At 50.9% G+C, this 25008-nt stretch overlaps 1 protein-coding gene across 2 annotated transcripts; it reads left to right on the top strand.

Annotated features, from left to right (window-relative positions):
• The first annotated feature begins 1463 nt into the window (after window positions 1-1463).
• On the top strand, window positions 1464-25008 carry GGT5 (gamma-glutamyltransferase 5). Of its 2 annotated transcripts, none has more exons than XM_080821502.1 (12): window positions 1464-1934; window positions 17450-17580; window positions 18428-18523; window positions 19011-19206; window positions 19791-19948; window positions 20480-20626; window positions 21469-21605; window positions 21987-22177; window positions 22566-22672; window positions 22856-22974; window positions 23098-23208; window positions 24539-25008. In XM_080821502.1, exons 1-12 carry the CDS (start codon window positions 1507-1509, stop codon window positions 24683-24685), a joined length of 1968 nt encoding a protein of 655 aa, XP_080677628.1. In that variant the 5' UTR covers window positions 1464-1506; the 3' UTR covers window positions 24686-25008. The 2 variants fall into 2 exon arrangements, with proteins under 2 accessions (XP_080677628.1, XP_080677629.1); XM_080821503.1 differs by lacking the exon at window positions 1464-1934 and adding an exon at window positions 1996-2143.

Below are 25008 nucleotides of genomic sequence, written 5' to 3'. Positions count from 1 at the left end.
GCTCCATCAGGTGCAGGGGGACTTGGTTTCCTCTCTTTCCTTCCCATTGTCTCCTGCACAAGGATATTCAGGGCCTTTCCCAGCTCAGCCTGTCCAGCCATACCTCTAGCCAGGCCTAGCATGACGCTCTTTCCTCTCCTGGGACTTTGCTCCTTCAGTCCCTGCCTCCTGGCCTCAGCCTGATCAGGATGGCTGTGGAGATGGGGGAATGTTCCATTCTTAGCGCGCCAGACCCCTCTGTCTGCTGCCCCTGCCTTCCCAGAGGGTGGGCTGGCCCCGGGCCAGCAATGCACATTGTTTCTGGGTTGAGCCATGTCACTGTGGTATGAGGGACAGTGGGGACAGAAGAAGGTGCGCACAGCCCTCACCACCTCCCGGACAGCTGTGGGAACAGGCCTGTTGGAGAGACTGCCTGGCTGACCAGGAGCTCGGGTGGGGGCCTGGCAGGCTGTGTGGCCGTGTGGGCGGTTCGTCTGTTGTACTAGGAGGTGTCGAGAGGCCTGGGGTGGGCGATGCTCAGCTGGGGAGGAAGCCAGAGAATATAGGGGGGCAGTGGGAGCTGTGTGGGTGGGAGTCCAGCCTGGACCCTGCACCCTGTGCTCCCACTGAGCCTAGTCAAGAAGGGCGTCAATGGGTCCCCCTCCCCCAGTTGCCTCCCCATTGGGTACCCCGAGGCCTAGGCAGGGGAGCATCCAGACCAGTGTTCCCAGGAGAGGAGGCACAGCTTGCACAGATGGACACAGGGAAGCAGACACACAGCCAGGGAAGTGCAGAGACCCAGACAGGAGGGCAGCCTTACTCTCAGGAGGCCTATGGTGGCATTCTGACAGCAGGCCCCAGGGGTGGGTGGCATGGTGGGCAGTGGGCAATGAGGGCCAGATGTAGGCCCTGTTTACTTTCCTCACACAGAGGTCTTGTAGTCCTGGGTGTTTGATGTGGATTGGGAAGCTGAGCTCACTCCTGGTCACACCAGTTTCCTGGCTAGGCCATGGCTGAGCTGGGACTCGAACCCGGATCCTGAGTGACATTGCCTTGGGTCCCCCAATCCCTCTGTCTCTGGCCCTCTTCAGCCCCACGTCTGGGCCCCAGACATCCTCAGTGTCCTCTGGCTCTGGGGATGCTGAGGCAATCTTGCTGGGCGCAACCACACCAAGGAGGCGGGAGGTGGGGTGCCCATGCAGCCCCCTCGTCCCTCTGCAGCGGATCCAGGGGAGGGGACAGGGCAGGCCTGAGTCCTGCTGTCCTGGCTCCCTCGGGGGTGGGAGGCGCCAAGTCCCCAACACGTGGGGTGGGATAGCCCTGGGCAGGCCGTGGGAGTGAGGGAGTTAACGGTGGTGGCTCGCTCCTCTCTGGAAGGAAAACTCCCCATAAACGCCCTGCTCCCTGGCCTCCTGCCAGGGCCAAGAACAGGGGCTGAAAACTGGAAGTTCAGGCAGGCGGCCAGCTCTGCCTCTAGCAGGCGCTGGAGCAGGACAGCAGCCCCGTCGCTGCTGGTGGCTGGTCTGTATGCCCATCAGTCCGCCCGGGGGCCTCCAATCATCTGTAAGCCTGTCTGTCCATCCGTCTGCAATCCTGTCTCTGTCCGGTGTTTCTCTGACCGTCCTTCTCTTCCTAGCCTATGTTCAGCTGTCTAGCCAGTCAATCTGTCTGTCTGTCTCTGGCCTCCATCTGTTCATCTGTCCCATCACCCGCGAATCTGTCCATTCATCCACCCACCTGTGTGTCCACCTGCCTTCTCTCTCCACTCCGGGCCTCAGAGCGATGGCCCAAGGCCGCAGGGTCACGGCCAGCATGGTCCTGCTAGGGTTGGGGCTGGCCCTGGCCATTATTGTGCCCGCCGTGGTCCTCTCTCGCCGCCACACCGGCTGTGGCCCCCAGGCCTTTAGCCGCGCTGCGGTCGCTGCTGATTCCAAGGTCTGCTCGGACATTGGACGGTGAGTAAGAGGTGGGTGGAAGCTGGGTTGTTCTCAGTGGCTGGCCCTTCCTGGAGACTCTGTAACTGGTGGTGAGAGTGCGGAGAAGGTGTGTGTGTAAGTGTGTGTGCGTGTGCATGTGCATGTGTGTGCACGTGCATGTGCACATAGTGGGGGCTGCACAGCTTCCAGCAAGGAAGTAGCCCCAGGACCCTTCCACAGAGCAAGAGGTAGGTGCGAGCATGAGACAGAAGGGGGTTTGGGGATATTGACAGATGTGGTGTGTGAGTCTTTTCCTAGCTCCAGGGCTCAGGAGACCTGGAGAGGGCACCGCCACAGTGTCACCGGTCTGGCCCAGGCTGACCCTGATGACTGGTGCTTGGCCATTTAGAGAAGCCACAGCTGTTCTCCAAGGCTGGGGTTTTTTCCCAGAAGCATGGGCAAGCCCTGGCCTGTCAGTGTGCACTCAGTGCTGCCCAGGGCCAGTTTCTCACCCGGGCCCAGGACCTGGGAAACCTGCCCTGGCCAGCACCATGTCCCCCACTGCCCCCCCTTCTGATGTCTGGGCCTGGGGTCCAGCCAGGGACTGTTGGATGTTTGGGGCCAGGGCAAGGTAGGTGTTAGAGAGGGGCCCCAGCTGGTGTTTTCCAACCCTTTTCCAGGAAGCCCAGCCCATGGAAGTCTTCCGCTGCCCACCGGGGCAGAATATAGCAGGACACCCCTCCTGTCTCTTGGCCCCCAGCCCAGGCTAGTGAGAAGCCCAAGCAGTCATCCCCCTCCCTGCTGGCTGGATCTGTTTCCTGGAATAACTGCCTCACGGATCATTGTCAGGATCAGAAGTGCTTTGTAAGCCGAGGGGACAGTCCCGGAGCAAGGGGGAGCGTGGCCAAGTCCTCGCCCAGGTGGCGTTCCGTGCCACCTTTGTTTTGGCTTCCCCATTCCTGCAAGCTTTAACCTGTTTCATTCATTCGCCTCCTCCTTCGTTCCTTCCTCCCTTTGTCTGTCCACCTGTCTCTCCCTACCGGGTCCTCTTTCCTCTCCCTCAGGGCTCCTTCGAGGATGAGGGTGGCAGCTCCAGTGGCATGGTCTCCCCAGGGGCCTCCCCTCCCCCCATGCTATGGAGAGCTTGCAGAGGTGCCAAGCCCACCAGAACCTGGAGTTGTAAAGAGGCAAACAGGGCCTGGGGATGTGGCCCCCGGCAGTGGGAGCCACTGCCACCTTTCTCTGTGGGGGGTCTGGGCCCATTGTGTCTCCCGGAGACTTTGTGGGGGGATCTGTATGGCATGTCTTGCTCTGTGTGTGAGAGTCAGTGTTGGGGGGATCTCTGCTCGGAGCCCATGATGCCCTCTACAAGTTTCCTTGGTGAGGAGAGAGGATGTGGTTTCTCCCCCTGTGTTTTGTGTTTTTGTTGAAAAGCACTCTCCACTTCCTGTTCTTGTTTTAAGAAGCCCGGAGTGGGAGGGAGCCTGGAGCTGGCCCCAGCTGATGTGGAACATGGAACAGGAGACCCTGGCTGGGCTGGGGACCTCCTGGCCAAGATCCCTCCCCTTGAGGGCTCCTGGCCATGCTGCTGCACGCTCTGAAGGGAGCTGGTGGTCTGAAGCCCACTCTCCTTCCTCCCCACTGTCCCCCCCCCCTTCCCTATCACTGTCCCTTCTCTCCAGCAGGGCCTCCCAGACCCAATCTTCTCCTTCCCCCCCACCACCAGGTTTACTCCTTTGGGGTTGGGCCTTCTGCTGCAGCCAGAGCTCCTGGGGGAGGTTTTGTTTTTGTTTGTTTGTTTGTTTTGTTTTAGTTTTTATTTTTTAAGATTTTGACTTCCCACTGAGCGGGGAGCCTGATGTGGGATTTGATCCTGGGACCCCAGGATCATGACCTGATCCTAAGGCAGACCCTTAACTGACTGAGTCACCTAGGCATCCCTCGGGGAGGGTTCTTATGTTGGCATGAGTGAGGACCCAGCACCATGAGGAATGAATAGACCCACGGTGACAGCGAGGTCCCTTGCTCTCTAGTCTATCATCTTCCAGCACTACGTCCCAGCGTGTTAAGCTTGTGTGCAAACTGGGTGTTCTGAGGCTCTGACTAAGTGCTTGTCTTTTAGGGAGACTGCATGAGCTTGAGGGTAGTGGTGGCTTTTAGGTTTGTGACATGTGTCTGCTGTGGCCACTTGGAAATACCTGCCCTCCCACAGGGTCCTCAGTGGAACGATTCACTGCTTTTCCCAGAATCTAATGGGATTCATTGCTGAACTTGATTCATAAGGAAACTAGGTCTGTACAGAAGGGAGCTGCCTGGTGTCACAGAGTGAGCAGGCCCAGCTGGGACTGTCCTCTGCTCCCTCTGCAGGGGGGTGGAAACTGTCCCGAGCTGCTGGAGGGGTGGGGTCCTCCCAGAGCCCTCCATCGCCTATCCTGGATCCAAATGCCTGCCCAGCCTCTAGCAGGCCTGTAAAAGCCAGAGCTTTACTCGTAAAGGGAGTAGTTGTAGAAGATGATGGGTGGGGGGGCACCTGGGTGGCTCAGTCCATTAAGCATCTGCCTTCGGGTCAGGTCATGACCTCAGGCGCCTGGGATCCAACCTCGCATCAGGCTCCCTGGGAGCCTGCTTCTGCCTCTCCCTCTGCTACTCTCCTATTTGTGCTTTCTCTTTCTCTCAAATAAATAGATAAATAAATATTTGGGGGACGCCTGAATGGCTCAGTCGCTTAAGCGTTTGCCTTTGGCTCGGGGCGTGATCCTGGGGTCCTGCGATCAAGCCACGCATCAGGATCCCTGCTCAGTGGTGAGCCTGCTTCTCCCTTTGCCCCTCCCCCTGTTTGTGCTTGCTCTCTATTTCTCTCTGACAAAGAAATGGGTGAAATCTTTCAAAAAATGTTTTTAATTAAAAAAAAGGAAGAAGAAGAAGAAGAGGATGGTGGGGTCCAGAGCGCTCCAGAACATTGGAGTCTGGGCTGCAAAGGTGGGGATGGGGATGGGCCCTGAGAGCGGGGTCTTATCAGCTGCTCCAGCCCCATCCAGTGGTCTGGGGGGTCATGCTCTTAGCACAGAGGAGAGCAGAGACTCTAGCAAGTGGTTACAACATTTGGGCCTCAGTTTCCCCATGAAACGAGACTCGTGCCAGCACTTCCCTCATGGGGGGGGGTGGCGCATGAAGCTTGCCTTGCCAGTAGGAGGCGCTCCCTCGATGTCAGCCGCCTGACCGTTAACTATTAACATTGGCTTGGATGGGATGTGGGTCAGCATCTCAGGACCCCGAGTTAGGGCCCGGAGTCAGAGCAGGGAGCCTACTGTGGGGAAGGCTCATAGGGGTTAGGGTGTGACCCCACCCCTTCCTTCCGCCCCAGCTCCTATGACCCTCGTGGTTCTCTGGACTCCTGGCCAGCTCCCCAGGAAATTACCGCATTTCCTCCCCTCTGGGGCCATGCCTATGGAAACAGCCCATGTGCCTGGACACTGTGCACCCACATGTGGCAGTGTGCCTACCTGGCTGGGTGTGTGACAGCAGTGGTGGTGACAGCAGCCCCTTGGCTCCTTGGGGACAGACGTGGCAGAAATCTGTGGCTGTTCTGCACGCAGCTCTCTGCTGACTAGGACTGCTCCCACTCACAGCCGAAAAGGTTCAGGGCACCTGGATGGCTCCGTAGAGCATATGACTCTTGATCTTGGGGTCATGAGTTTGAGCCCCATGTTGGGTATAGAGTTCGCTTAAAAAACAAAGCAAAACAAAAAAACAGGCTCAGGGAGGTTGAATCCTGTGCCCTGTATCATGCAGTTGGAATGCAAGGGTGGCTTAACATAATTTAGGAGACAGAAAAATTATTTGATTGTCTTGGTAATGCAGAAGTGCACTTGATGTAAAATTTGCATTGGTATGCATTTGACGTAAAACCTGATAGGAAAGTGGACAAAAAATTTTAACAGAAACTTCATAATAGAGGATATTTGAATGGCCAAGAATCACAAGCCCTCAACATTAGGCATGGATTTGCTGATCCTCTGTCTCAGCCACCACAAAAGCAAGGACTTTGACCATCCGGTTACCACTGTGGCCCCAGGACAATGGCTGCATTGCAGACAGTAGGTGCTGTGTTCCTATTTGATGAAGGATCCTGCAGGTAGAGAAGCTTGTATGCCCCTGACGCATCCACAAGGCCCACTGACTTGTACTCTGTTATACACATTCATAGGCACGATGGCCCTGGCTCAGGACCACTTGGGCTGGAGTTCCCACTCACCAGCTGCATGATGCGGGGCACGTGATTCAACCTCCCTGAGCTGGGGTCTTTTTTTTTTTTTTTTTTTAATAAACTCTATACTCAATGTGGGGCTCAAACTCATGACCCTGGGATCAAGAATCACATGCTTAGCTGCATTTCACAAAATTTTTTGCTGTTGTTTTGGCTATTTTCCCCCTCAATGCTTATATATATATATATATATTTTAAGATTTTTATTTATTTATTTGATAGAGAGCTCACAAGTAAGCAGAACAGCAGGCAGAGATAAAGGGGGAAGCAGGCTCCCTCCCGAGAAGAGAGCCTAACACAGGGCTCAATCCCAGGACCCTGAGATCATGACCCAAGCTGAAGGCAGAGGCTTAACCCATTGAGCCACCCAGGTGCCCCTCAATGCTTATATTTTTATGTTTTTAAAGATTTATATATTTATTTGAGAGAGAGAGAGAGAGCATGAGCTGGAGGGGCAGCAGGAAAGGGAGAGAGAATCTCAAGTAGTCTCAGCACTGAGTGCAGAGCCCAAAGTAGGGCTCTATCCCACGACCCTGAGACCACGACCTGAGCTGAAATCAAGAGTCTGATGCTTAACTGACTGAGCCACCCAGGTATCCCTGTTTTTATCTTGAAAAAGTTTTAAACCCACAGAAAAAGAGAAAGAATGCCACTTATACTTCACTTAGGTTCACCAATTGTTAATGTTTCACCTCATTTTCTTTCTCTCTCTCCATATGTTATCTATCTACATTTTTTAAAAGTTGCATCAATCATCGCACTTTATCCCTAAATACTTAAGTACATGTCTACTATGAATAAGATCATTCTCCTATATAACATTGATACCATTATCACCCTCAAGAAACTTGACCTTGATATAATAGTAGTATTTGATACCTCATTCAATTCAAATTTTCCCAGTTGCTCCAATAAACCTGTCACTGTTATCTATCATCTATCTTCTATTTATTTATCTCTTTAGATCCAGTATCCAATCAGTGATCATAATTTTTTAAGTCTCCTTTAATCTCGAACTATCTCCTGCTTCTTTTTTTAAAAGATTTTATTTTATTTTATTATTTTATTTTTGACAGAAAGAGACACAGCGAGAGAGGGAACACAAGCAGGGAGAATGGGAGAGGGAGAACAGGTTTCCCACAGATCAGGGAGCCTGATGTGGGGCTTGATCCCAGGACCCTAGGATTATGACCTGAGCTGAAGGCAGAAGCTTAACAACTGAGCCACCCAGGTGCCCCATCCCTTGCTTCTTAAAATACAAACTGATCTTCTATGACATTAACAGTTTTTAAAGATTGCTTGATTGATTGATTGATTTAGAGAGCATGTGAGTGGGGGGAGGGGCAGAGGGTGAGGCAAAAGAGAATCTCAAGCAGACTGCCCGTTAAGCTTGGAGCCTGATGTGGGGCTCAATCCCAGGACCCTGAGATCATGACCTGGGAATGGAAATCAGGAGTAAGCTGCCTAACCAACTGAGCCAGCCAGGTGCATTATAACATTAACATTTTTAAAGAAGTCTGTCCACTTGAATCACAGTCTTGCTTCACAATCTTGGTTTGTCTGATTATTTCCTCATTATCAGATTCTGGTTCAACGCAAAATCTCCCCCATCATTAGTGATGCTAAGTTGGATCACTTCATGAAGGTGGTATCTTCTAGATCTCTTCCTTGTAAGGCTATCATTTTCTTTATTAAATTAGTAACATATGGTTTGATACTTTGAGACCAGGTGAATATCCTTTTTTCAAACAACACTTGACCCCATGTTTTAGCATCTATTTTGGTCCTTGTCTGAATAAATTCGTGTTTGCAAAAAGGTGATTTCTAAACCTATCATTTCTTCAACATTCATGAGTTCGTATTCTTCTGTCAAAAAGATCCCCTCCTCCCCAACCTAGATGTTCTTGAATGTCACTATTGACTCAAGGATTTTTTTCAATTTGATATGTTATAATCCATCCCTGTTCTTTTTGATCCCCGAGTTGTCACAAATTTGACCAATGGGAGCCACTCTAAGCCAGCAACTATATTCTTTTACACAAACCCATTAGTCTTAGAAAATTTTCTTGACTTCCTGCCCAAAATGTTCCAAGATCTACCTGTACATTCCCTCAGCCAGATCTGAAATCAGGAATCAGTAGAGTATGGTATTTCAGAAACCAAGATCTGAGGGCTAGGGATGTTCACTGAGACAGGGAAGACATTGCTTCTACATTGTGTCCATGAACGGAAGCAGAAGAAATGTACAAATATCTTGAGTCTGTACCAAGACCTCCAGCTGAGATCCATGACCATAGGCTTCTTCCCATCTTCCTCTGTCTGACACTGTGTGTCTCTTCCGCTATGGTCAAAGAAGTTCCCATCAATGTTAGTATATTTACATATTGACTCTATTCCCAATAACCACAAAACAGTTTCAAAATTATTTCAACAAGAATACTATGAACAACAAGTCTACTAAGTGAAATCTGAGATGTCTTTGCAGGTTTGTTGTTGTTGTTTGTTTTTGTTTGATTGTCCTGAGGCTATATTACATAAAAGATGTATGGTGAAATTAAATTATTTTTCCTGTGTGGTTATCAGTTCAATATACCATTAGCTTATTTTTTTCAGTTTGTATTGTTTTAGGGTTTCCTTTTTTTTTTTTTTAAAGATTTTATTTATTTATTTGACAGACAGAGATCACAAGTAGGCAGAGAGGCAGGTAGAGAGAGGAGGAAGCAGGCTCCCTGCCGAGCAGAGAGCCCGATGCGGGACTCGATCCCAGGACCCTGGGATCATGACCCGAGCCGAAGGCAGAGGCTTTAACCCACTGAGCCACCCAGGCGCCCCAAGGGTTTCCTTTTTGTTTAAATTTTATTTTTGACTATAAGGCAAAACTATGTAAAAAGATATCCTCAAAGATCTCATTTACATTACCTTCATCCTATTCCTACTTAGTCTTTTAGAGGGAATAATTTTCATTGGTCTCTAATTTCTTTTTTTCCTTTTTTTTAAATTTACATATCTTTCTTTTCATTTTCTTTTTTGCTCTTTCCTTTCTTTTTTATTTTTATTTTATTTTATTTTTATTTATTTTTTTAATAATTTTTTAATTTTTTATAAACATATAATGTATTATTAGCCCCAGGGGTACAGGTCTGTGAATCACTGGGTTTACACACTTCACAGCACTCACCATAGCACATACCCTCCCCAATGTCCATAACCCCACCATCTTTCTTTTCTTTTTGCTATTATTTCTGTGTTTCTGTTTGAAAAACAAGCAAATATATCACTTATTTTCTCTTTTTTTTCATAGCTTTTGATAGCAAGAAAGGCTTATATTTTTGCTGTAATGGTTATTATATTTCTGTTGATATCTTTATTGTATGTTATATATGCAATTATAATATTAGATATATGATTATGGTACTTTTAATTCTTCTGCTTTTTTGGAATATTCTTTGTTTGCTCCTCTGATGGTTAAACTAGGCTACGGTGCCTAGTCGTTTGGTCAAATACTAGTCTAGAATTTGCTCTGAGGGTATTTTGTAGATGTGATTAACATTTCATTCAGCTGACTTTAATAAAACATTACCCCAAATGTGGGTGGGCCACATCCAATCAGTTGAAAGTCTGAAAAGCAAAAACAGGTTTATCAGAGAAGGAATTCTGCCTCAAATCTATGACATAAAAATCCCATCTGGGGGGTGCCTGGGTGGCTCAATCAGTTAAGCTTGGTTAAGACCTCAGCTCTGGTCATGATCCCAGGGTCCTGGGATGGAGACCTACATCAGGTTCTCTGCTCAGTGGGGAGCCTGCTTCTCCCTCCACCCCCCATTCATTCTTTCCCTCTCTCTCTTTCTCTCTCTCTCTGAAATAAATAAAATTAAAAGGTAAAAAAAAAAATCCCATGTAAGTTTCTATCCTCATGGTCTGCCCTACAGATTTTGAACTTGCCAGCTTCTGCAATAACATGAACCAATTCCTTAAAATAAAAATCTCTCTCTCTACATCTATCCCATTAGACTTATAGACTTCCCTACTATGAGTAATATTGAAACTACCTAGAAACCTCATCTTTCCCCTGTTCCCCTTCTTTTCTAAGAGGATATAAAGGGATATGGGATAACTTTTTACTCTCAGTTAATACCTAGCAGTCAATCAATAACCTTATTCTACTTCTTTTTTTTTTTTTAAAGATTTTATTTATTTATTTGACAGTCAGAAATCACAAGTAGGCAGAGAGGCAGGCAGAGAGAGACAGGGAAGCAGGCTCCCCACTGAGCAGGGAGCCTGATGTGGGGCTCAATCCCAGGACCCCGGGATCATGACCTGAGCTGAAAGCAGAGGCTTTAACCCACTGAGCCACCCAGGCGCCCCACCTTATTCTACTTCTTACATAGCCTCCCCATTCACACTCCCATCCTCCTTTTTTTTTTTAATACACACAACAGGCCTCACCACCCATAATAGCTAAAGCTGTTTCTACTATGTTTTCAGTTAATTTTCTCTCTTTCCACCCAATGAGTTTTCTGTCCAGACAATCATTAAAAGGAAAATTTTCATTGGTTCATTTGACGCAGCGAAACATCTGGTTTCATGTGCAATAACACAGGCACCTTTGCTTTTATCAATACTGGGGCCTGTAAACCAGAGTATTTTTTTTTAACCTGCCATTGACTGGCCCATAAGTCAAAGACAACAGTCATGTCCTCAAAACAAAATCCCCACTCCATTTTTATGGTTGTACTGTGCCTCCATTTTCAGAAAAATAAGCATTACATTGCTATCCTGTTTCCATAATAACTATCGTTTTTAGTCTGAGATCTATGGGTAGTTATATATTTAATTCCTACTCTCACTCATGTCAGAATCTTTCCCATTATTTTGGTTGTCTGAAGTCTGTTCTCTATAAGATTCTTCAGAAAGTTTTCATGCTGAAAATATTCACTGAGTTCTTGCATGTTCATAACAAACAGTTTGTGGCCTTTGTAAGTGACGATCAGTTTAGCTGGATATAAAATCATTGATTCACATTTTCTTTCCTTGAATGTGTTGATTATAACTCTTCCTCATTCCTGGCACAAAGCATTGGTGTTGAAAAGTCTGAGGACAATCTGATTTTCTTTCTCTTGTAAGAAAGTTAATCTTTTTATCTAGATGTCCAAAAAATTTTGTTAATAAAGTCTGATAGGTTTATTAGAATATACCTCAGTGTTGGCTATTCTGAATTGATTTTCCTATGTAGTGAAGTGCCCTTTTCAATACAGAGTAAATTTAAGTTTTTTTTTTTTCTCTTTAAATCAGGAAAGTTATCTTGAATTATATTCTTTATTATTCATTCTGTCCCAAAGATTTGGATTTCCACCTTGGGATTCCTATTAAGTGTATGTTTGATATTCTTGCCTATCTTTTGTATTTTAAAATCTCTTTTTCATTAAAAAATTTCCCCTTTTCATCTTCTCTTTCTTTTAAGGAACCTCCGTGGTATTTGCTCTGTGTTTATCTTTGTTCAGCCTTCATTTCTTTCTTTCTTTTTTTTTTTTAAGATTTTATTTATTTATTTGACCGAGAGACAGAGATCACAAGTAGGCAGAGAGGCAGGCAGAGAGAGAGGGGGAAGCAGGCTCCCCGCTGAGCAGAGAGCCCGATGCAGGGCTCGATCTCAGGACCCTGAGATCATGATCTGAGCCAAAGGCAGAGGCTTCAACCCACTGAGCCACCCAGGTGCCCCACAGCCTTCATTTCTGAGCGTTTTTTCTCCTATGTTCTATTATTTCCTGACTTCTGTAATTTTGTTCTATAATTTTTAAAAAAGATTTTATTTATTTATTTATCAGAGAGAGAGAGAGAGAGAGAGAAAGTACAAGCAGCGGGAGCAGGAGCCAGAGGGAGAAGCGGGCTTCCCATTAAGCAAGGAACCCAATGCAGGACTCAATCCCAGGACCCTAGATCACGACTGGAGTTGAAGGTGGACACTTAACTGACTGAGCCACCCAGGCATCCCTATAATTTTGTTTTTTAATTCCTCTTTTCCAATCTCTTCATGTGCAGTTTTTCTAATTCTGATGTCTGCTGCCCCTTCATTGCCTCTGTAGTCCTTTTAACTTATTTTGGCACATCCTGAAATATTAAGTTGCTGTTTACATCCATTTGTAAGCTTGTCTTTCTGGTATGGGGTGTGACTTCAACATGTATTTTTGTTCACGTTCAAGCAAGATGAATTTTCCTTTACTTTTAGGCTGGAAGGCGGGTCAAAATAGTTTTTATCAGTTCATGGCTCTTGAATTCCTTCTGCTGTTTCTGCAAAAATGATTGGAAATATATATGGTCTCCTACTTTCTGATAATTGTTTTCTTTTTCCTTTGCCTCTGTGGTTTCAGTCCTGTTCGGTTTGCTCCTACTAAAGCAGCTTCTCACCAGGGCAGCTCCCTCTGCCCTGAAGGAGAACATTGGTTTATTCATTTTGAGAGTTCTCAGGATCCAGAACTCTTTGGCACCATGCCCTCCCTTGGCCACTTTTCACTCACGCATAAGCTGGATAGTGCCAAACCCAACCTTTAACACTCCTCTGAGTAAAGGTTCTCAGATTGTTTGGTCCTCTAGACTTCCCTGTGCGGCCCTGTGGTGAATGTGGGAATTCTTCAGACCCACTGCCTCCCTCCCCCAAATATAGTGTATTATTAGTTTCAGAGGTAGAAGTCCGTGATTCATCAGTCTTATATAATACCCAGTGCTGATTACACCACGTGCCCTTCTTAATGCCCATCACCCAGTTACCCCATCCCCTCACCCCCTCGACCTCCTGCAGCTCTCAGTTTGTTTATTATGACTAAGAGTCTCTTATGGTTGGTCTCCTTCTGATTTTGTCTTGTTTCGTTTTTCCCTCCCTTCCCCCATGAACCTCTTTTCTGCTTCTTAAATTCCACATGAGCGAGATCATATGGCAATTGTCTTCTGATTGACTTATGTCGCTTGGCACAATACCTTCTAGTTCTGTCCACATTATTGCAAATGGCAAGATTTCATTTTTTTTGATGGCTGAGAAGTATTCTATTGTGTGTGCACACGTGCACGCGCGCACACACACACACACACACACACACACATACACACATACCACACCTTCTTTACCCATTCATATGTCCATGGACATCTGGGCTCTTTCCATAGTTTGGCTGTTGTGGACGTTGCTGCTATAAACATTGGGGTGCACGTGTCCCTTCGGATCACTACATTTGTATCTTTAGGGTAGTGCGATTGCTGGGTCGTAGCGTAGCTCTATTTGCAACTTTTTGAGGAATCTCCACACTGTTTTCCAGAGTGGCTGCACCAGCTTGCATTCCCACCAACAGTGTAAGAAGGTTCTACATGGGGGTTTTATTTTCTTTTCTTTTTTAAATACTTCATTTATTTATTTGAGAGAGAGAGATAGTGGGAGAGAGAGCACAAGCAGGGAGGAGAGAGAGAAGCAGGCTCTCTGCTGAGCAGGGAGCCCGACACTGGGCTCAATCCCAGGACCTTGAGATCATGACCTGAGCCGAAGGCAGACTCTTAACCAACTGAACCACCCAGGTGCACCTGCGTGGGGGCGGTTTCTAAGTCATTTGTATTATTTCAGTTCCGTGAAACTTGCTGATATGTTTATATAAATATTTTATGTGTTCTTGAACGTTCTTGTGTATTCGGCTTCATGACTGTTGGATGCTGCATCCTGCACATGTCGGCTCAGTCATCTTATCATAGTGGTGACATCCAGATCTTCTATAGCCTCACTAATTTTTCTCCTGCTGATTCTAGAAGTTTCTGAGAGAAGTATGTTAGTCTCCTCCCATGTATATTTGTCTATTTCTTTGCATGCTGCCAAGTTTTGCTTTATATGTTTTTTAAACTGTTAAGTGTACACACATCCAGATTTTTATATCTTTCTATTGAATTGAGCTTTTTATAATATTAACGTTTCACTGTTATTTCTAATAATGTTTTTCTTCTTAAAGGCTACTTTGTCTGAAATTAATATAGTTATACATGTTGGTTAACGTTCACATGATATATATGTATATTTTGTTGTTTTATCCCTATGTCTCTTAATACATTTTCTATATGTTCTTTACTTTTTTCCTTCTGTATTTAAATTTTGATATTTTTGTATTGAATTAATCTTTTTTTGAAAAAAATCTGTGTCCAGGGCGCCTGGGTGGCTCAGTTGGTTGAGTGTCTGCCTTCGGCTCAGGTCATGATCCCAGGGTCTTGGGATAGAGCCCCACATGGGGCTCCCTGCTCAGCGGGGCGTCTGCTTCTCCCTCTGCCTCTGCCACTCCTCCCTGCTCATGCTCTCTTACTCCCTCTCACTCTTGTACTCTCACTCAAATAAATAAATAAAAACCTTTAAAAATTTTTTGTGTCCAATCTCTTGTTAATGTACTGTTAGCATTGAGCTCCTAATTCCATGTTTGTTTGTTTTTTTTCCTAATTCCATGTTTTATCATTGCCATTTCTCTGGGGAAATCCTTCATCTTGTCTTTTACATCCTTAAATGTAGTTATTTAAAATCTGTGGTCAGACAGTTTCATAATCTGGAGGTCCCATGGGTCTCTTTCTCCTATTGTTTGTGCTTTCTCTTGGGCTTGTTATGTTGTATTATTACTGCCTTGTTTGCTTGGTTATTTTGAAGTCAGCCTTTGCAGAGTGTGTTGAAAATTGTTCAAGATGATTGTTAGAAATAATCTGAGGTCCAGGATACCAACATTCTGGAATGACTTTAATTCCATTTGACTGACAGTTGATGATTTGAAGCTGGGCCACTGGGCTTGTCAGGGCTGGCCCGTTTCTCGTTTTACCCCTAGAGTGAGGACAACCCATCGCAAGTCCGGTTCACCAGCACACCCAGGCTCTGGCCACACGATGATGTCAAAAGCACTATGTGGCTTCTTGGCCCCTTCTTTCAGGACTGGCAAACATTTTGAGGAGGGAAAGCTATCTCCAAATGCCAGACTCCGTCTCTAGGCCTGCATTTCTTCCTTGCCTGTGATGACTTTAATTTTTTTAAGGTTATTTATTTATTTGAGAGAGAAAGGACATGAGCAGGGGTGGGGGAGCGCGGAGGGAGAGAGAGAAAAGCAGGCTCCCGCAGAGCCCGATGCAGGGCTAGATCCCAAGACACTGAGATCATGACCAGAGCCAGCGTAACAGATTGAGCCATCCAGGCGCAACCCCCGCCCCCTGCCCCCCGTGACGCTTTAAAGTGAATGTTTTCCCTTTGTCTGGCTCTTCTAGTGGTCTGTGGGAAATTTAATCTGAATGATTTTGTTTCCCATTACAGGGATGTCTGATTTACATTTTGACAGACGATTTTGTTAAAACAGAAGGGAGATGGCAGATGTTGGGGACCAAGGAGGAGACTGTTGCAATAACCCAGTAAGAGATGCCTGTGGCTTGGATCTGGGGATGAAAGAAAGTGACCAACCAAGAGTGGCTCCAGCATTCACGGCCTAAGCAAAGGGGTGAATGGTTGTGTCCTTTTCTAAGATAGTGAAGATAGAAAGGGAGCCATTTTGGGGGGCAGAGGTGAGAAGGAAGGAAGTGGAGTTTAGGTCATGTTAAGAGTGAAATGCCTCAGCGCCTGGGTGGTTCAACCATTAAGCATCTGCCTTCAGCTCAGGTCATGATCATGGGGTCCTGTGTTCCAGCCCTGCATTGGGCTCCCTGCTTGGCGGGAAGCCTGCTTCTCCCTCTCCCAGTCCCCCTGCTTGTGTTCCCTCTCTCTCTCTATGTTTCTCTCTGTCAAATAAATAAAATCTTAAAAAAAAAAAAGTGAAATGCCTCAAATAAAAACTTAAGAAAGAAACAAACAAACCCAAACCAAATAAAACAAAAAATGAAATGCTTCTTAGACACCCAAAGGAGGTATCTTGTGGACGGCTGGGGGTGTGCCTGGAGTTTAGGGGAGAGGTCTAAGCTGGAGATAAAACTTGGGGATCATCAGAATAGAGTTGCATTTTAAGCCCTGAGCCTAGATCAGCTCATCTGGGAGAAGAAACAGGTGCACAAGGACAGAAGACTGAGCCTGAGGCCCCCAACAGCATGAGGTGAGGGAAGTGGGGAGAAACCAGAGCATGGTGGCAGGCGGTGGTGGGGGCCTGGAAGCCGAATGCAGAAAGCACTTCCGGAAGCCAGGAGCAATGGGTCAGGTGACATAAGGCTTTTGTGACGGGAGGTTTTTTTGTTTTTTTGTTTTTTTTAATAGTTTTCCAGTTTGTCTTTTGTTTTTGTTTGTGGTGTTTTAATTTTGTGAAGCATCTCTGTTTCTCCCTGCCTGGTTGTGACCGTCTTTGCTGTGTCATTCTGCTGGCTTCCGCCCCTTTCCCCGGTCCAACATTCCGCATGTCCATGCTGTAGCCATGTGTGCCCATGGGTGGGCACAGAGCAAGGCATTGGCTCAAGGGAGCTTGTGAGCCCGGGGGGGGGGGGTGTCAGGCTGAAGTGCCCCAGCTGAGGGAGGGTACCGGGGTCAGAGGTCCTATGGGGTGGGGGAGGGGAACCGGTCTACTCCCTCTCTGGGCCTTGGTTTCCCCATCTGTAATTTGTTTAAATGCTCGCTTCCTGGAAGCGTTGGGGAGGATTCCTTAGTGTTTAGGAAGGGGTGGCCTCCAGTGAACTGCTCAGGGCTGTGCCCTAAGAACAAGGTCATTTCCTTAACACAGGCCAGTCTGACTGACTAGACCCTTGGAGCTAAAAGGCCTACCCCTTGGTGCCCACAGACAGGTGGGAGACTGAGACCAGAGAACATTCCCACAGATACTGGAGCCCCAGGAGGGGCTGGGGAACCTATTAGCCCAGGCCCCTGGTGGCAGGGCAAGCTCCTGGGGTCACCTGAAAAAGTCCAGTCTTAAAAGGATTGGGACTTGTGGTATCCCCAGTGGGATGCTGAGTGGGAGCTGCCTAGGCTGGGATCCTGGACTGCTGGGGACTGGGGGGTCTGGCCCAGGCAAGTGAGTCACGGCTGCTGGGAGGGACTAGGGAACAATGGCTGCCAAAGCACTGCACAAACTGAGAAGTACCTTATGTAAGGCAAGGGGGGCTGTAAATACCATTATGATTTACAGTCTGTAGGGGTCTATGGACCTGTGAGCAGCTGGACTTGAGGGGGCAGCCCAATGTAGTCTCTGACCTAACCCAGAGTTTGGTGGCTGCAGATGTCACCTACCTGTCGCCATTCCCTGGTAAATGCCAGCTGAGGAAGCCCATGTTGGGAGGCTGGGGCCAGGGAGCCAGACCTCTTATTCTGTGTCATGTTCCCTAGAGCCATTCTCCAGCAGCAGGGCTCACCTGTGGATGCCACCATCGCAGCTCTGGTCTGCACCGGAGTCGTCAACCCTCAGAGCATGGGCCTGGGCGGAGGGGTCATCTTCACCATCTACAATGCAACAACGGGTGAGTTCATATGAGGCGCCCCATGGCGAGGACGGGCTGGTCCACAAGCGCTAACAGTGAAGTGCTTACAAACATCCTAAGTGTTCGCTGTGCACCCACACCTCTTCCTGGGTCCTCTTGGTGCCCCCCACGTCCCCCACCTTGTCTGTGCAAAGCCACTGCAGCCCATCTCAGATACGAGCACTGTCAGGGAGGAGGAAATTCTTCTGCCCTTCAAGGTCCTTCTGGCTGGACTAAGGATTAAATTGACAGGAGGGAAAGTAACAGGACAAAATCAAATTTAATTTCCTATGTATGGGGAATCCACACAGACATGGAAATCCCAAAGACAGACAAAATTAGCTGGGGTCTGGGACTTCGAAGGGAAGGAATGCAATTCACAGGAAGATAAAGAAGAGTAAACATTTGCCAAGCGAATGCGTGCGGGGCCCCTGGGCAACAATGGGATCCGGAGGCCTCTTACCAAAGGCCTCGCAAGGTCCCTCCCTGTCTCTCCTACCTAGTTTGTATCCTGCTGTAGTTGTCTATGGTGATGGCTCTCTTCCTGGAGCAGGTCTTCTGTCTAAATTCTTTCAGGCAGTAGCGGGGGGTGGGGGAGATAGAAAGCTCTTCTGGAGTCTGCTAGGTTTTAATTACTTTTAACTCAAAAGTCATCTTCAAGGCAAAGTGGCCCATTTTGGAGTGGCCTGCTCTTGGCCCCTACAGCACAGAGTGGAGTTCAAGGTACAAAGAGAGAAACAGGCCTAGGACAGGGCCAGGGGCATATGAGGGGAAGATATGGTGTGGGGTGAGACCCAGAAGCCACAGGAGTGCCCCTGAGTGCTCACGTGCCCTGCCCCAACTCCAGGAAAGGTGGAAGTCATCAATGCCAGGGAGACAGTGCCCACCAACTACATCCCGGGTCTGCTGGACCAGTGTGAGCAGGCCCAGCCACTGGGCACAGGTGAGGCCCTTGGAGGGACCACCCTCTCATCCTATCAGGCCACTGAGACTGACCAGAACCCTCCCCTGAAGGGGCTTTGTGGACAGGCTGTGACACTCTGGTGCCAAGGGAGCCCCTCCTCGAGGTCCTGACCCCCCGGAGTTGAGAGTCTTCCTGGGACAGGGCTTTCTGAGTGGGGAGTGGTAATCCAAGCAGAGGGACCAGACTGGCAAAGGTCTGGAAGGTTCAGCGGTGATGGGGTGGGGGTTGGGGTGGGAGGTCCTGGGGCCAGTTTGGACTGGGCCTTGAGGGAAGGCAGTGGGGAGCCACGGGGTGGTTAGGTGGGGAGTTGAGCAGGGAGTGACAAAGTCAGGTGTGGGCTCCAGAAAGCTCATTCCGGCTGCCATGCTAGGGGGACCAAGTGGTTGGGGAGAGTGTCGGTGGTGGAGAACCCCTGCGGAAGGCTATGGGGCTGAGGGCAGGGACATGACATCACTGGGCCTTGCAGGGGCCCAGTGGATCGGAGTGCCGGGGGAGCTCCGTGGCTACGCTGAGGCCCACCGCCGCCACGGCCGCCTGCCCTGGGCACAGCTCTTCAGGCCCACCATCTCCTTGCTCCGAGGGGACTACCGCATGCCCTTCATCCTCAGTCAGTTCCTGCAGAGTGACTTCCTGCGGCCTTCCTTATACAAGACATCCCTGAGGTGAGCACTGCCTCAGGGGGTCCCCGGACTCCCACTCAGCTCCTGGGTTCAGGCTCTGGCCCATCTGCCTGGCTCCCACCCCTGATCCACCCCAGCCCCTCCTTGAACTTGAAAGTTGACCCTGTGTGGGTGTCAGGGGCCGGAAGGCCAGGAAGGCCAGTGCTGTGCCGTCCCAGTTGACAGACCTTTGAGCTAGAATGTAATCAGAGGGGCTCAGGCCAGAAGTTTACATCCAAGTGATGGGACTCCAGGATGTGGATTTGGGCTCTGCCACTGCCCTCTGGCCCTGCCCTTCTCCACCCCCAGCATGTCCATGCCAGCCCACTGACCATTTCTTCCCGGGGGTGTCCCGGGCCCGTGTAGGGAGCGTGTCCTCCCCGGGCCAGGGTGATGAGTGAGGTGAGAGGCTTCAGCCCCCCCCAAGCCTAGGGGAGCCATCTCCTCTGATGTCTACACCAGCTCCTCAGGACCCCAGACCAGGACTGCTTCCCTATAGGGTCCCAAGGAAACCACAAGAACCCCTGCAGGAGTGTGGCTGCCTTCCAGGGCCCGGCCCCACCCTGAGGCTGCCCCCAACTCCCCAGGCAGCTCTTTTTCAACGGCACAGAACCCCTGAGGGCTCAGGACCCATTCCCCTGGCCCGCACTGGCTGCCACCCTGGAAACCGTGGCCACGGAGGGTGCAGAGGCCTTCTACACAGGGACGCTGGGCCAGACGCTGCTGGAGGACATTGCCAATCAAGGTCAGCTGTGCTGAGGTCCCAGAGCCCCCCAGCCCTGCCAGAGAAAGAGTTGGGCTCTGGGTGCTAGGGGTGAGGGCAGGCCCTTCCGCAAGCCTGCCGGAATGTCAGCTGCTCCCAGGACTCAGGCAGGCCACGTGTCCAGGCCTGCCCACTGCCGGCCTCAAGGACCCTGTGGTCAGGGCCTCTGGGGAGCAGAGCCCCATAAATTAGCAAATTAGTGGCGGCTATAGTGGGTCACAGTGGGTTCCTGGGCCTGGAGCTGGCCACCCTCACAATCTGTCCGAGGCCAGCTTCCTCTCACCTTCCCGTCCTCTTCCCACCAACCTGCCTGCCTCTGGCCTCCGTCCACCCATCCCTCACCCAGCTCTAGGGCCCAGCCCTGACGGCACTGCCCGCAGACCCTCCATCACCCCTAGGGTTCTAAGAGGCTAGGTTGATGTGGGGAGCCCCACCACATGACCTGGGATCAGGAGCTGTCACTCTGCCTCAGTTTCTCCATCCATACTTGGAGTCTCTTCCGTCTCACCTCAGGCAGCAGGCTGACCCTGCAGGACCTGGCATCGTTCCAGCCAGAGGTAGTGGATGCCCTAGAGATGCCCCTGGGGGACTACACCCTGTACTCACCGCCACCGCCTGCAGGGGGTGCGATTCTCAGCTTGGTCCTCAACGTGCTCAAAGGTGAGATTCCCCCTCGTCCCACCCAGAGTCCTGCCCCACTGGCATCTCCGAGCCCAGCTGGAGCTTTGGGCAGCCTTCCTCTTCCAGCTCAGCCCCTCCTCAGACACCAAAAAGAAATGGGTCAGGACGTTATGCCCTAGAGCTGGTCTCCAGCGCAGTCCAGACAGTGGGGCTTTGCTGAAGAGTCCAAGGTCATCCACCCAGGGAGTTCTGCCCCTCAGGTGGTGAGCGGCCTGGCCAGCATGTGCCCCCAGGGCTGAAGTCTGGCCTGCAGGATGGCAAATGGAGGTGGGGGGGTCCCAGCCGTGCCCAGGTCTGGGGCGGTCCGCCGCTGACTGTGTCAGTTCCTGGAGACTACCGTGACGGACTTGAGGCTTAAAGCAACAGAAATTTATTTTCTCCTAGTTCTGGAGGCCAGAAGTCCAAAATCAAGGTGTCAGCTGACCTGTGTTTCCTCTGGAGCCTCTGGGGGACAATCTGTTCTTTGTCTCCTCCCGCTCTTGGTGGCTGCCGGCATTCCCAGGCTGCAGCGGCGGCGGCACCCGCATCTCTCCCTCTGCTCACACAGCCTCCTCCTCTTCTCTGTGTGTCTGTTTTATACGATTACATTTAATTGTGTGATTACATTTAGAGCCCTCCGGATAATCCAGGATAATCTGCTCTTCTCAAGATCCTTAACTTAATCACACATTTTGCCATATAAGGTAAAATTCACTCCTTTGCCCTATAAGGTAGTATTCACAGGTTCTGGGGATTAGGACATGGATGAATCTTTTTTGAGGGGGGCCATCAGTCCACCCACGACACGGGGTGACCCCGACCTGCGCCCATCCCCTCCCCAGGGTTCAACTTCTCCTCGGAGTCGGTGGCCAGGTCCGAGGGGAGGGTGAACTTGTACCATCACCTCGTGGAGACGCTCAAGTTTGCTGGGGGACAGAGGTGGCGGCTGTGGGACCCCCGCAGCCACTTGGATATCCAGGTGAGGTGGCCTGTGGCCGCTGGAGAGCCCCCTTCCCAGCCCCCAGGGCTCTGCATGAAGGGAACACGAGGCTGTCCCTGGACCCCAAGAGTCTGACTGGGTGAGGTTGAAGGAGTGCGTACAGAGTTTCAGGACAGGACAGCCTGGCAGTGGCCCAGGGCAGGGAGGGTGAGGCGGGTCTGCAGACTAGAAGGGACCCCTGAGTGGCAAGTACTAGAGGGACAGTGTTGGCACCATAATTCAGAGGACCTGGAGGATGGGCAGGGTCTGGAGGTGGCTTGGGCTGGAGGAAGACAGACTGGGGAGGGCCTCTCAAGGGACCCTCTTCTCTGTGGGCCCCCCGGCTCCTCACTGACCTTGTCACCTGCCTGGCCACCCCAGAACGTTTCCCAGGACCTGCTGGGAGAGACTTTGGCCCAGCAGATCCGCCAGCAGATCGACGCTCGGGGAGACCACCAGCTCAGCCACTATAGCCTGGCTGGGACCTGGGGCCGCCAGATGGGCACTTCGCATGTGTCTGTGCTGGGGGAGGATGGAAGTGCTGTGGCAGCCACCAGCACCATCAACACACCGTATGTGCCTGACTGACCCTGGGGCCCCCTCTTTTGCTCCCTCAGCAGGTCTTATGAGCCCCCAGTCTCCCCTTGCTTGTGTCCAGAGGGCAGTACCTTGCTTTTCCCTTCGATGCCTCCTTTCCGTCAGAGGGGCTACTCTCCTGTCTTCTCTGGCTGGCAGGCTGCTGATGGGTGGCCCTGAGCCAGGACCTGCTCGGAGATGAGGTTTACCCAGAAGGACGTCCTGACAGGGAGGCCCAGGGGGATCTTTGGGGGCAGTGCCAGGGAGAGAATAGCAGCCCCAGGGTGCTAGTGGGCTGTCACTTGCATGAGGGGGTCAGGCACGCGTTCCAGGGCGGGAGCCTGGAGCCTGGAGCTCCAAGCCCAGACCCGACCCCACCTGCAGCTTTGGAGCAATGCTGTACTCACCACGCACGGGCATCCTCCTCAATAACGAGCTTCTGGACCTATGCTGGAGGCGTCCCCTGGGCTCCCAAGTCACCCCCCAACCTGGTGAGCCTGAGGACCCCACTGGTGGGAAGAGGGCAAGTGGGCAGGCCAGGTGGCATGAGGCAGCCACTGGGCCAGCTCCAGTGTGCACAGCAGTGAATGGAGACACAGATGGAGGTGGGCGGGGGGCATCTGGAGGGTGCTGGCTGCAGGTGAGGGTGCGGGTGACACCCACCTGGCCTCCAGTTCCAGGCGAGCGGCCTCCATCGTCCATGGTTCCCTCCATCTTGGTCAACACAGCCCGGGGGTCAAAGCTGGTGATTGGTGGGGCCGGTGGGGAGCTCATCATCTCTGCTGTGGCCCAGGTGAGTTGGGGAGCACCTGGCTGGAACATCCCCACTCCTGGAGGGGGGAAGGAAGGGGCTGGTGTATGGTGGCTGTGGTCAGAATCCCGTCCTCCCCTCCTGTGTTCTCCTTCTCTCCCCCAGGCCATCATAAACAAGCTGTGGCTTGGCTTTGACCTAAGAACTGCCATTGCGGCCCCTATCCTGCACGTCAACAGCAAGGGCCATGTGGAGTATGAGCCCACCTTCAGCCAGGTAAGGCTGCTGTCCCTGCCACCGCCAGGACTGATGCCTTGGTGCATGTTGCTCAAAGTCCCCAGTGGGATCTCAGCCACTGAGTATCTTCAGCTGGGCACACTTCCCCTTATGGGGCCATCCATTCAGAAGCTCAGTGGGGGAAGCACCAGGCCAGTCTTATGGCCCCTGAGGCAGAGAACAGGGTGTCATCCATGCTTCTCCCAGGCCAGGCACCTCTGCCCCTTGGTCTCTGCTCTGTTCTGTTCTCTCCAGATGCTAGTCTTCCCGGCTGTGGCTTTGCAGACTCTCTCTCATGGTGATCTGTTTCCTTGTGGGGCTTGTAGCTTTCATGTGTGAGTTTATTTGTAAGAGTAGTAGTCATTTCCTTCTGAGGCTTGGGGTTGCATTAGTGCTGGTCCTTATGAATATTTCTTGGGTGTCCCCCCTCACTAGCAGGTCCCCAGAGCTAAATTCTCTCATCCGACTCCCTGCCCCCAAACCCCTGCCCCAACACATAGTCACCTTCTTCTCTGGGCTGGGAGATGCCCTTTGCTAAGGTCTTTTTTTTTTTTTTTAAGATTTTATTTATTTATTTGACAGGCAGAGATCTCAAGTAGGCATAGAGGCAGGCAGAGAGAGAGGGGGAAGCAGGCCCCTCGCTGAGCAGACAGCCCGATGTGGGGCTCAATCCCAGGACCCTGAGATCATGACCTGAGCCAAAGGCAGAGGCTTTAACCCACTGAGCCACCCAGGCATCCCCCTTTGCTAAGATCTAATTTAAAAGTCTGGCAGCTTTTGAAGGCTTCGAGCTTCATGCCTGGGGTCTGTTTAGCCAGCTGGGGTTTAAAGTCCTCAAAGCTGCCTCGTCTGTGGTGAGGGGCTCTTGGTGTCAAGGCTGCCTCCTGTGGCCCTTGGAGCACTGAGGACCATAGAGCGAGGAAGCTTTACTCAAAGGGAGTGTGCAATCCCTGAAAACCTTGGTCCTGGGGCCTGGAGACTAAGGACTCTTGGACTCTGAGGTGCTCCCCCTCCCTATATAGGGTCCTCCCCATGGGGTCCTCAGATCCAGGCCAGAAATGGTCTTGCATCTCAAGCTCCTTCTGGCCTGGGTGATGTTCTCTCTGCCATGCTCCCCAGAGCCTGACTTCTCCACTGGGACTTATTGTGGGAGGCCACGGACTCCAGGCCCTCCAGACGAGGCTACAGCCAGTGTCCTCCCATCCTCACCACCACTGATGCCCAGTCCTGCCTTCTCAGTTGGGACTCAGATCTCTGCCCGGGGCCCTAGACCCTCAACAGGTGGAGCTAAGCTGTCTACACCTGTGCACTGGCCTTCTCTCCCCTCCAGGAGGTGCAGAAGGGGCTCCAGGCCAGGGGCCACAACCACACCAGGAATCCCTTTTTCCTGAATGTGGTCCAGGCAGTGTCCCAGGACGGGGCCTGTGTGTATGCTGCAGCGGACCCGAGGAAAGGTGGGGAGGCTTCAGGCTACTGAGGAGACTGCTCCTGAGAGCTGCAATCCGGCCCCACCATCAGTGTGTGCCCAGGCCTGGCCTTGGCCTTGGGACCAGGATCTGGACCCTTTGGCGGAGGGTCAGTCTGGGGCTGCAAGAGGTGGGGACAGCCTGGAAGATGGATGACTGTGGGGGCTGAGCCTTCTCCCAGAGCCCCTTGTGGCCCTGTCCCTGACCACCCCCGCCCCACCAAGTCTTCCCTAAGCCTCTCACCCAGGACTGTGGCCTACCCTTGCCCCAGGCCGCACTCCCCACATGTATACTGTCTAGTCCAACAATAAAAAGGAGGGTGGACCTCAGCCTG

The sequence above is a fragment of the Martes martes genome (genome assembly GCF_963455335.1).
Source record: "Martes martes genome assembly, chromosome: 13".
NCBI classification, from domain to species: domain Eukaryota; kingdom Metazoa; phylum Chordata; class Mammalia; order Carnivora; family Mustelidae; genus Martes; species Martes martes.
The sequence above is the reverse complement of the archived record's forward strand: the minus strand, read 5'-3'. Positions and strand labels throughout refer to the sequence as shown.

Bases quoted from the DNA above. Each gene is read 5' to 3' on its own strand.
- GGT5 (XM_080821502.1), top strand. From the start codon at position 1,507: ATGCCCATCAGTCCGCCCGGGGGCCTCCAATCATCTGTAAGCCTGTCT. The intron at 19,207-19,790 runs GTGAGCACTGCC...CCAACTCCCCAG, and splicing joins TTATACAAGACATCCCTGAG to GCAGCTCTTTTTCAACGGCA. The intron at 23,209-24,538 runs GTAAGGCTGCTG...TCTCCCCTCCAG, and splicing joins ATGAGCCCACCTTCAGCCAG to GAGGTGCAGAAGGGGCTCCA.